The 11,652-nt window shown below is 51.4% G+C and overlaps 1 protein-coding gene across 1 annotated transcript in view; it reads left to right on the forward strand.

Moving 5' to 3' along the window:
- The window catches only part of PAXIP1 (PAX interacting protein 1), a 47,963-nt gene extending 39,934 nt beyond the window's left edge, over positions 1-8,029 (forward strand). The window contains 5 exon segments of the mRNA XM_046020052.1: positions 5,568-5,668; positions 6,593-6,727; positions 6,815-6,890; positions 6,976-7,036; positions 7,565-8,029. Coding sequence (XP_045876008.1) covers positions 5,568-5,668; positions 6,593-6,727; positions 6,815-6,890; positions 6,976-7,036; positions 7,565-7,580 — 389 coding nt within the window. The 3' untranslated portion in view covers positions 7,581-8,029.
- Positions 8,030-11,652: the final 3,623 nt, after the last annotated feature.

Below are 11,652 nucleotides of genomic sequence, written 5' to 3' on the forward strand. Positions count from 1 at the left end.
AACGCCAAACCGTTTCTCCATGAAGCTTTATGGCCGCAGTTCACTTGCGCCTTCGTTAGCGTCAGGAGCAGCGGCACTGTCCTCTGTGTGTGAGCCTTCCCAGCCCACTGGAACCCACATCCTCACCCCTTGCCTGTCCGCTGGAGCAGGAGAAGGGAGCTTGGCCCCGTGACAAGCGTCACCACAATCTGTTTGGTTTCTTGTTCTGGTCTTTAAGCCGTAAGCGCAGTGACACTAAGACTTAACTCCCGTCCTTGCGCTTCACTCTCCTTCCCGGCCTCGTGGGGCAGCGACAGCAGTTACCAGCCCCTGCTTAGGGGACACACACGCACTCTCTCCCTTTCTTTGTCTCTCTCGCACTCGTGTTTCCCTGCCAGCCATGTGCCCCGGGTCCTGCAGCCCCCGTGCGCCCTCCCCTGGGGCAGTAGGACAATACGGACCTACCAGACCCACAGAGACCCTCCTGCTCCCCACCAGCCTGGTGCTGTTCTGACCCAGAAACTAACAGCATTTGTCCCGAGCAGGGCAAGTGCTTGTTCACATTACGTTGAGGCATTTTTAACCTGTTTAAACCTGGTTCTGTCTTTAGTGTAAAACAGTAAAGAGTGTATATATTTTAAAGTTCCGGTAGTCTGATATACAGATGAGAAATTGGGGTCCAGAAGATTCAGTTATTTGAAGACACTTAGGTTTGTTGTTTATAGCAAAGCGAGAACCATACTTAAAATTCCATGATGCTCTCTCCAGGTCAATCATAAGGAAAGAATCCTTTACATGAAGATCAGTAATAAATCCTCAACTACAATAGTGCGGCCGATTCTTGTTTTTCATGGTAATTACGCTCTGCAGCGCAGCCACAGACCCCAGATTCGGGAACACCGAGCCATCACTCCCAGAGGAAACTCAGGGCTGGGTTTCTGCAAGCCCCAGTCACGTTTTCATCAGTGGGTCAACACCTCCCCTCATGGGCTCCATAAAACCTTGTCGACTGTGTGCCTCTGTTTAAAGACGCAGTTAAGACCTATTGGCTCCTTCCCCCCGACGACCTGAGCAGCCCTGCGGTCGCTGAGCCCGAACATCTCGTGCTTTGTCCACACGGCAAGACGGTCTCTTCCCTGGGGGGCCTGCAGCACCGCACTCTGCCGGGGCCATGAAACTATAGTCGCCAACAAAAAGCAGGAAAATGTGAACAAATTCACACTAAGTAGACCTCAGAAAGGAAACTTCTTTATGGTCTAGAGCATCGCCTTCTGGGGACAGGCGCGTCGGGGGGCTACATGTCGTCGTGGCTGCAGAAACACCACGAGCACTGATGTGAGGTTACAGATACTTCGTACCAAGTAGGCAAATTCACAGATACGGAATCCACAAATAATGAGGATGACTGTGGTAACACTCAGAGAGTTTTTCCAAATGAAATTAATTTTTTTGTTCTTAAAAGATGTTAATGAGATACGAAACCTAATGGTGTGGGCCAAAGAACAAAGCTGTAGAAATAGTTCCCATAAACTCACAGATTAGCTCCCAATTTTGTAGACGAGCCGTAAAATTTAGAAGTGACAATCTGTTCTTCACTGAAGTTTGAGTTGCTTAATTTACCAACCGTCCCCGCTTGTGAAACAGGATTCTTTTATCCGTTTGTAAAGTTTACAGCAGTCCACATTTCACGAAGTTTTGGCCGACTGACTTCCAGTTGTGTGGCGTAACTGTTGACCTCGGAGGGGTAGAAGGTGGTTCAGTCGCTTGTAAACACTTACTCTGTAATAGTGATAAATATTTGTACATTTCCTGTCCGGTCCCCCGAGTATCAGGATGTAAGAATGTTTGCAGGTCACAGTCGTTGCCTCTTCGGAGTCCTGTGGCTGGAGCCCGCCGTCCGTGCCGATTCACGGCGGCTTCTCGTGCTAAGTGGGATGCATCTCTGTGTCCCCCATCCCTTCACGGCTCCGTAGCTCGTTTCTTTGCGGCACTGAGCGTGGACCACAGTCGATCTGTTCGCCGATGGAAGTTTTGACAATTATGAATACAGCCGCCGCCGTCATTCTCGTATAGCTTTGTGGGGCTGTGACTTTGAGTCTGTACCAGGGGGTGTGATTGCTGGATCATGTGGTAAGAGTGTGGTTACTTTGGTAAGAAACCACCAGCCGTCTTCCACGTCAGCTGCCCCATTTTGCATTCCTGCTGGAGATGAAGGACAGTTCCCGTCGCTCCACATCCTCGCTTGCATTTGGTGGTGTCCGTGTTTTGGGTTTCTGCCATTGTAGTCGTTGTGTAGTGGTGAGCCCGTTCTGCGGTAATTTGCAGTGCAGCGACAGCTCGGGACGTGGAGCATCTTGTTGCGCGCATGTCTGCCGTCTCTGTCTTCGCTGGCGCCGTGCCTGTCCAGAGTTTTTGCCCGTGGTTTAAATTGAGTTGTTTCCTTATTGTTGAGTCTCAGGAGTTCTTTGTATATTTTGGACAGCAGTCCCGAGTCAGTTGTGTCTTTCCAACTGTTTTCTCTCCGTCTGTGGCTTGTCTTCTCATTCTGTTGACATTATTGTCCCAGAACACAAATTTTGATTTTAGTGGAGTCCAGCTGATCCGTTATTCCTTCCATAGATCATGCCTTTGGTGTCATATCCGAAGTCACTGCCACACTCAGGGTCATCTAGATTTTTCGTGAAGGGTGTAGAGTCTGGGTCTGGATTCTAGGTTCGTTTCTTGCATGTGGACATCCAGTTGTTGAAAAGCTGATCTTTGCTCAGTCGTATCACCTTTTCCTTTGTTAAAGACCAGTTTATGTTGTTGATGTGGGCCTGTTTCTGGGGTTTCCTGATTGAATCTTTGCTGGTGCCACGCGGTACTGACTCTGAGCGTCGAGCTGAGCTTGGAAGGCGGTCTTCCGCTCGTTCTTGCCCTTGAGTGCTGAGTTGGCTTCTCCGGCCGTTTGTCCTCCGTATCAGCTTTAGGATCAGTTTGTTGGTATATGGAAATCACTTACATACTTGAAGATTTTATTTCTTTATTTGAGAGAGTTTGCCTGCAAGAGAGGGAGAGACAGAGCATGAGCGGGGGGGAGCAGCAGGCAGAGGGAGAAGCAGGCTCCCCGCTGAGTAAGGAGCTCAATGCAGGACTAGGTCCCAGGACCCTGTGATCATGACCTGAGCCAAAGGCAGAGGCTTTAACCCACTGAGCCACCCAGGCGCCCCCAAATCATTGATTTTTTTTTTTTTAATTTTTTTTTTTTTTTTTTTTATTTGCCAGAAAGAGAGATCACAAGTAGGCAGAGAGGCAGGCAGAGAGAGAGAGAGGGAAACAGGCTCACCGCTGAGCAGAGAGCCCGATGTGGGGCTCGATCCCAGGACCCTGAGATCATGACCTGAGCCGAAGGCAGCGGCTTAACCCACTGAGCCACCCAGGCGCCCCCAAATCATTGATTTTTAATAAACATTTAAAGATACTTTGTTTTGCCAAAAGTTGACACCTTGGGATTATTTTCTTAATTTCTCAAGAAGAATATTGACTTTACTTGGGTGGTTTGTAGTAGGGTCTGAAGTTTTGCTTTCAGAGTCATTTCTTCGTTTTACCCATCTTTCAACATTTTATAAACATACTTTATAAACATAGTTTATACACAGTCAGTTTTTGATTTTAAAAAAATAACATAGTTGGCTTTGATTTTTAAAAGTCTCATTTATTTGAAACAATCACTGAGTTACCAGACAGCTGCAGGGAGAGTGTAAATTGCTGGTCTCTGCTGAGCATGGAGGAGCGCAGCGCCGGCGTGCCGCCCCGTGATCACCAGCACCTTGGAGAAGGCCACCCTGCCCGCGGCCGCAGTACAGCCCTGAGGCCCGTGCATGGCCACTCAGTCGGCTCTGCTTGGCTGTCCCCGCAGTATCCCTCAAATCCAGCGGGTCCGGGTCGGAACCGTGCACATGGTCACCATGTCTCGTCCGTGTCGGTTGGTTGATGGAGTGTCCCTCTGTGGGGGATACCAGCTGCTTCCCCCCGACTGAGGGCAGGGCCGCCCCGCTCAGTGCCGGTCCTTGCAGCAGTCCTGCTGGGGCTTGTGCTGTTCTGCTGTGTGACTCCTGGGTCCCTGCGATCCCGTCTGCGGGCCTTCTCTGTGCGGTGTGTCATGTACGGGGAAGTTCGTTGAAATGGTGCCGGTGTTACTGTCCATTTGATTCGCTGTTTCCTGGTGTGGACTCCTCTTTAAATGTTATTCCATGGGTTGTTACCGTGCTGTCTTTGATGTCCAGTGAGAGCCACTCCGCTGGCTTCAGGGCCCTGTGGTCTGTCCCCTTGGTCTTGGAGCACTTCCTGGCTTTTGGCACAAGGAGGTTCTAGGCTCACGTTATGCTCTGTGGCCCTGCGTCGGTCCGGTTTGGTTTTCAGATTGGAGCGCAGAACCCAGGGTAGCAGCTGCTGCTCTCCGGTCGCTGCTCCGGCGGGGGCGCTGGCTGCCACCCGCTGACGTGTCACCAGGTCCCGGGAAGGCACAGCTGCCTCGCCGGTTGCCCTGGACATGTGCATCAGGTATGTCGTGTGGGACCGCACCTTTGTTCATTCTGGCCTTCTCCGGTTTTCAGACCTCTTCTCCCACCTGAAACAGTGTAGCAGCTTCATCTGATTGGCGGTCAGTGATTGGTCTCTGCCGACGGACTGTCCTTGGTCGGGGTCAGCCAGCTGCGAGCAGAGAGCGGCTTCTCCAGGTGTGAAGCCTCATTGCTTTATGAACAGGACCTTCAGCAGAAACCGCGCGTAGCCTGCAAATCCTGGCGTGTGTCGTCTTGCTCCCCCGCCCCCTTCCCTGTGCGGCACTTTGGGCGACTCGGTCATCAGTTCGAGCTCGCTGTGTTACGCGACCTGGTTGTTACTATGACATGAGGAGGAAGTGCTTTCCTAAGCATGGGACTTTGATAAGAAGCCTTAAACGTGTGATCTTTGACTTTTGGTAAATTGGACGTTTCTTAACATTACCGTAAGAACTCTGAAGGACAGGGTTCTCCTGCATCCTCAAGGTTTGGTGAAACTATTCCTTGTACATTGTATTCCTTGTATTCCTTGTACATATTCCTTGTACAGCGCTGGCCACTTTGATATATTTAGAAGGAATCTGTTAGATCTACGCAATTTATTACCAGCTCCTTGAGTCTAACGAGGCCTGCGGTCGTCACACACGCGTTGGATGTGATGTGGGTTCTGAGCTGGTCCCCCGGGCCTGAGTTCTCCCTCAGGACCTGTGAACCCGCTGAAACCACGTGGAGTGGGCAGGGGCGTAGAGAGAAGGTGGGCCTTGGAGGAGGGTCCCCAGCTGTCAGCCCATTTGTTTCAGGAGCGAATGGCCCGGGAGGCGAAGATACGCTGTGGAGAAGGAAGTCTGTCTGTCATGTTGTCTGGCTGTTTTCAGGGAAGAGCGAATGAAACAGAAAAGCGGAGATTTCCGTAGTCAGCGGTTTCCCAGGGAGGAGTGAGCCGCGAGCAACATGCCCTTGACCTGCTGCCAGGAGACCTCGGGGGCGGATCCCGTGCCTGGTCCCCCGGGCGTCTGCACGGTTCTGAGTGGCGGCTCTGTTTTCCAGACGAGCAGAACTACGTGCTCCGGGACGCGGAGGCCGAGGTGCTATTCTCCTTCAGTCTGGAGGAGTCCCTGAAGCGGGCGCACGCCTCCCCGCTCTTCAAGGTAAAGGGTGGCCAGCAGCGTCCCCGCGGGTGCTCCCCACAGGGCACAGCGGCGGAGGGGCTTGCATATTCCTGGCCCCTGCCGGAGGCCAAGCCTGCCGCGGAGCGCCGCTCTCCGTGTCCGCCAGACACGCACACGGCAAGGCTGCCCGCAGTGTGCTCACGAAGGACCGGATCAGCAAGAGACGTTTCGGTCGATTTTTCTTTTTACAAATCTTTGGTACTTCATGTTCTTCTCATTAAATGCATACTCAGCTGGAGAATGAAGATTCTTGGAAAAAGAGTAATTGAACGTGTGCCCAAATAAGACCGAAAATTTTAAAATATTTGTTAGATAAGATACTTAAAACAGCTTGAAAAATTCTTTTCGTATTGATCTGTTTTCACTCTTTTCAGGGAACCAGCTTAGGAATGAGAATGGGAGTGTTAAGATGGGTCTTGACCTAAAATAGTCTTGAGTTTCTGAATGTTTTATGCGCGGCTTAAAACACAGTAGTGTTGAGGGCAGAGAACAGCTGTTAGAAAGCTACGTCTTAGCCGTTGGGGCCCAGAGATCACACGGTCTCCAGCAAGGGTCACGCAGGTGCCCTGCCACCTCTCGCCTGCGCCTGGAGGTGGACGGCGTAGTGTTCTCGCCGACCCCACGGAGTCCCTCACGTCTCTCAGGACAGAGGTCCAGTTCCTTTGGCCCCTCCCAGGCCTTACTTGCCATGGCGGGACATTCCAGCTAGCTCAGTGGGCATTCTGGCTCCGGGCCCACGTCAGGGGTTTGACCGGCAGGGGCAGGGACTTCTGTAATGTCAGGGATTATACATTTGGTCAAAAATTGCAGTAGAGAAAAAAAAAATTGCAGTAGAATTCGTGAAAAATTACATACCCTGAAGTTTCAGAGCAGTTAAAAACGTGCTCATATTTTTATTTTTAGGCAAAATATTTTTACATCACACCGGGAATCTGTCCAAGTCTGTCCACCATGAAGGCGATCGTGGAGTGCGCCGGAGGACGGGTGCTGTCGAAGCAGCCGTCCTTCCGCAAGCTCGTGGAGCACAAGCAGAACAAGGTGGGGAGCGGGCGGGCCGCTGACGTGCCGCTGTGCCCCGTGCGAGTCCTTGCTCAGTAACCCGTGAACTCTTCCTCTTTTCCTTAGAGCTTATCAGAAATAATTTTAATATCCTGCGAAAACGACCTTCACTTATGTCGAGAATACTTTGTCAGAGGAATAGGTAAGTCTCGCCACGCTTGCCCGTGATGAGCGCGCGTGGGCACGGCAGCACCACCGCGCTCACGGGGCTCGTGCGTCCCTTCCAGACGTTCACAACGCGGAGTTTGTTCTGACGGGCGTGCTCACCCAGACCCTGGACTACGAATCATATCCTTTGGGCAAGCAGCTCCTGCCGCCCGCGGAGTCGCTTGTATTCCGCGTACGTGCCCGACTTAGTGATTCTTGCAGACCCCGTGCTGTAAGGATTTATTTTATGTATTTGTACGTACTTTTCCAGATTTTTAAGAAATACCTGTAAATGCGTGTTCTGTGCCCCCCTTTACTTTCAGAAAGAAGAGCCACATTAACAGTTAGGTGGGTGTCCTCTCAGGGGCCTTTCCCCCACCTAGAGACAGAAGGAGACGGATTACTATGGCCCCGGGAGGGTGGGTCAGAACTGCAAGGGTGGGCAGGTTCCGGCAGGCGGTGGGGGGCGGCCTCCCGGACGGTCCGTGCTTTATCGGCCGTGACCGGGTCAGAGCACGCGTGCCAGGTCCTGCCATCGCGGAGAGCACAGGACGGACTGGTTTACGCGGGAGAGAAAAATGGCACCACGGTGGTCACTCATCTAGACTGGGCGCTCTGGAAGGGGTTGAGTTTGCACTGTTTGTCACGTTTTTTCCTCAACGAGCCTACATATAAGTTTAACTGACGGCATCACCACTGCGACCGGAGCCCTGGGACGACGACCGGCGGTGCCCGCTGCGGGGCGGACCAGGCCGCGCTGCCCTTCAGAGGCCCGTGTTCTCCAGCTGCTGCAGGACGCAGGCGTTTTAAAGCAGGAGAACAAATATAATACATACTGTGCATCTTATTAAGATGTAATTTTATTCTGAGGAAACATAAATTATGTTTTGTATTATATGAATTTACGAGCCCACATTAGGTTTTCTGATTCATTTGCCAGGTTTTTAAATGTTTTCACAACACTGTTAACAGAACTTCGGCTATAAACAAAACGGTGTAAATAAAGACCTTGCTATCTCTAAATTATGGATGTTAAAGATTTGAAACGTTTTGTACTTTATTATTTTTTTCTTACACTCTTTTCTTTTATATTGAGATCTTCCCACATTTTAAATAAATGTACTTTTGAACTTAGAATGGAGTGATCCTTTGTGCATAATGTATAGGATTTACATCAAACGGGATCACGTTTTAAGTCATTTCAAGGCGAAACAGGATTTCCGGATGGCAGCCATCCTCTGCCAGCGGCATAAATCCCAAGCAGCGGGCCAGCCGGTGCGGCCGCACACGCCCCAGTCAGAAGCTGGAGACCCGCGTCCGTCCCGCTCCGATCCACCCCGGGCTCCACCACTTCCTGCTGGATCGACTCGGAGGCCGCGGTCCCAGACGGTCAGGGCTGCTGTCACTGCCCATCGGGCGTGTTCCCGAAACACCGAATTTGCTTCCATAACAATTTCTGAAATGTCTTCCCTGGAAACAGTTGAAACCGTTGGGACCCGCGCGGTAATTCCTGAACGCACGTTCTCTCAGTTCAGTTCCCAAGTACAATTTCGGTGCCGCACGTGCACTAAAGACGGGTGTACAGAACCGTGTTATGGGAACTGTCATGGTTCCTGGAGGGCTCTGTGACAGTCTTCCACCCCCCGCCCCCAGCCCAGGACATCACTTCTTCAGGTGTTCCTCCCAGTTCTGCTGGGGTCAGACCACGCACAGCTCTTTGACCAAGAGGGAAGGAACTCTCCCCACACTTCACCGTTGAAGGGTCCGTGTCTAGCCCTGACCTCCCGTGGGAGTTCCTGGTGAGCCGCCCCATTACCGTGTGGGCACAGCTCCAGGCTCACTCAGCCCCAAGTGACATATTTATTGGCTGCCAGAAGTACTTCTCTTGAGCTCTTTAAAGTTGACCCCAAGAGCACGTGTTCTCAGACGCACCGTACTCTGGCATTTACTTGTATTTTTAACAAATCATACCTCAAAACGTGTCCGCTTTGAAGCTACTCATCTTACACCGAAGCACTTAGAAACGCCCGTGGGATCGCCGCTGGCACGTGCCATCGCCGCTGGCACGTGCCACAGAAGGCATTACTGTTGCTATGACATCTCGGGCTCTGCGAAATCCTGGAAAGGAAGAAGTTTCGTAATTTTGAGAACACAGTTGGGATCGCGGAGTGTTCAGAACGCCGCCCTGTGGCTCACAGCCTTGGAGGAGGGTGAAGGCGCGTGGAGGAGACGGGCCTTCTGTGCAGGGCGCCACGCGTCTGTTCCGTCTTCGGTGAGACGGTGTCTGTTTAACCAACATGCAAGTATGACTGATTTGATTAACCTTTCAATTAGTGCTTTTTGGTTTGTTGTGTTTTTTTTTTCTTCAAAAGCTGCCAAGAAATAATCCTTAAACACTCCAGGAGCTGTCTGCAGCCAACTGGCTTGCCCAGCTGCCGAGCCCGGATTTGGTGGCTCAGGGGAAGCTGCGAATGAACGTGGAAAAAGAGATTTCAAGCAAATGCTTCTTCCGCAAGTTGGTTTAAAAAGTTACTTTCTCCTAAAAAAGGAAGGCTTTCACTTAATCCTGTCTTGTCTGGCTCAAGGTTGTTCAACAAATATGACCTACATATGCAATGTGAAAATTCCTAATAGCCATAGTAAAAAAGCTTTTTAAGTTTCAAATTCTTAAGATTTTATTTAACACCATGCATCTAAAATACCGCTTCAGCTACATGTCATTTTACAAAATTATTGCCACAGTGGCGTTGGCTTGGTTTTCTGGTTTTTCTAGTTTTTAAAATCCGCTGTGTCCCACGCACACCTAGCACTCGTCTCAATTCTGACAGACTTCCGTCAGAAATATTTTCTCCCTTAGATTTCATACCACTTGGTTTAAAAAAAACAAGTTTTTTTGGTTATGCCAAGCATGAGTGTTTTCCAGTAACAAAATTAGTGTCAGTTAAAATTAATTACCATTAAATAAGATTGAAAATCTGGCTCCGCACCTGCACGAGGTGCATTTCCATGCTCGGTGACCCGGTGTGGCCTTCACGTCAGCGGCCATCTGCACGGGCGCGCTCTGGAAGCGCGAGTACCGTCCGAGTAGCTCCAAGATCACCTCTCGGCGCAGAGTCCCTGGAATTCCGTTCCCGCTGCAGACGGGCCGCAGACAGTGTTCCTCCATCTGGGGGAGGGGAGTGCAGCGTGTCCAGGGGGAGGGGAGGAAGCGCGTCCTTGCTCTCGTTAGGGGAAGTTGGACGTGTTTTAACCTGCCCGTATCTGGTGCCTGCAGCAGCAGTACTGGCCGCACCACCGTGGCCTGCAAGCGAACAAGGCTGCTGGAGACTCCCTACGGCAGGAGGCCAGACCTCTAACCCAGCCACTCGCAGTCCCAAAAGGTCCTTCCAAACCCTGATGTTTGTTGAATCAAAAAGTGTGAAATTAAGGAAGCTGGGTGCCTCCGCACACCTGCCAGTGATGGTCAGCGTGCCCGTGCCCGTGCCTGTCCTGTCGGCCGCCGTGCATCCTGCGGCCACCATCCCGGTTCCCAACATGCCCCACAGCAAAGGGCTGCCTCCAAGTGCCCCCTGCACCTTCCCTCGCAAACCTCAGCGAGGTTTCTGAGATGCCTCCTGGCTTCTAGTCTCTTCTCCCCACTGACCACTGCGCTGTTGTCGAATTCCTGCTAAGAGAAAAAAGTCCCTGAGTTGTCATGTTTGAAGTCTCTTAAAGGCCTGCGAGCTCCCCACCCAGCTCCTCATTCCCAGCAGCCACACAGAATTACTTCTGTTCCTCGTGTCAGACTATCCTCCCAGCTCCCGTCTGGCAAGCTTCCCTGCTCACTAAGACCCGGAAAGCCTTTCCTGGCTCTGGCAGGTTTCTGTTGCCTCTAATCCGGTATAAAAAGTGCCTTACAGGCACGTAGTTACTCGTCTGCACAAGCAACAAAGAAAAAACAGGTAAATTGCATTGCATCAAAATTTAAAACCCTTTGTGTATGCAAAGACACAACCAATAGTGAAAAAGCAGCCCACTGAATGAGAGAAAATATTTGCAAATCCTACCCGATAAGGAGCTAAAATCCAGAGTGTATAACGAACTACAACCTTCACAACAACTGCCTGATTTTAAAATGGGCCAAACACTTGAATAGACGCTTCTCCGAAGATGTGTGCGCGGCCAGGAAGCACAAGAATAGACGCTCGACGTCACTCAGCATCCAGGGGACGACGAGCGACCAACTCACTCCCAACAGGATGGCTCCTAGCCGACAAACAGTAACAGATGTGGAGAAAACGGAACCCTCGGGCACTGTCGGGAACGCAGGCCGGTGCAGCCACTCCGGAAAACGGCGTGGAGGTTCCCAAAGTCTTAAAACAAAACTATCTCATGACCCAGCAATTCCATCTCTGGGTATATCCCCTCAGGAAATGCAACGCACGGTCTTGGTGGGACACTGATATGCCCACGTTCACAAGCAGCACTATTCGTAGCAGCCAAAAGTTGGAAGCAACCCAAATGCCCATCAACTGACATGAGCAAACGTAGCCCATGCGTGCAGAACGGTATTCAGTCTCCCGACACGTGCCGTCCCTCGGAGGATCCCGGGGGCTTCACGCTGAGTGGGATGAGAGAGTCACAAAGGGACTGATACTGTATGACTCCACAGGGCAGGAGGAGGGGAGTGGGAGTGAGTGTGTAATGGGGACAGAGTCTCCTTCGGGGACGACGACGAGTTCCGGTGGCGCCGGTCACACAGCACTGCCCACTGCTCC

This window comes from Meles meles, chromosome 10 (genome assembly GCF_922984935.1).
Source record: "Meles meles chromosome 10, mMelMel3.1 paternal haplotype, whole genome shotgun sequence".
Taxonomy (NCBI): Eukaryota; Metazoa; Chordata; class Mammalia; order Carnivora; family Mustelidae; genus Meles; species Meles meles.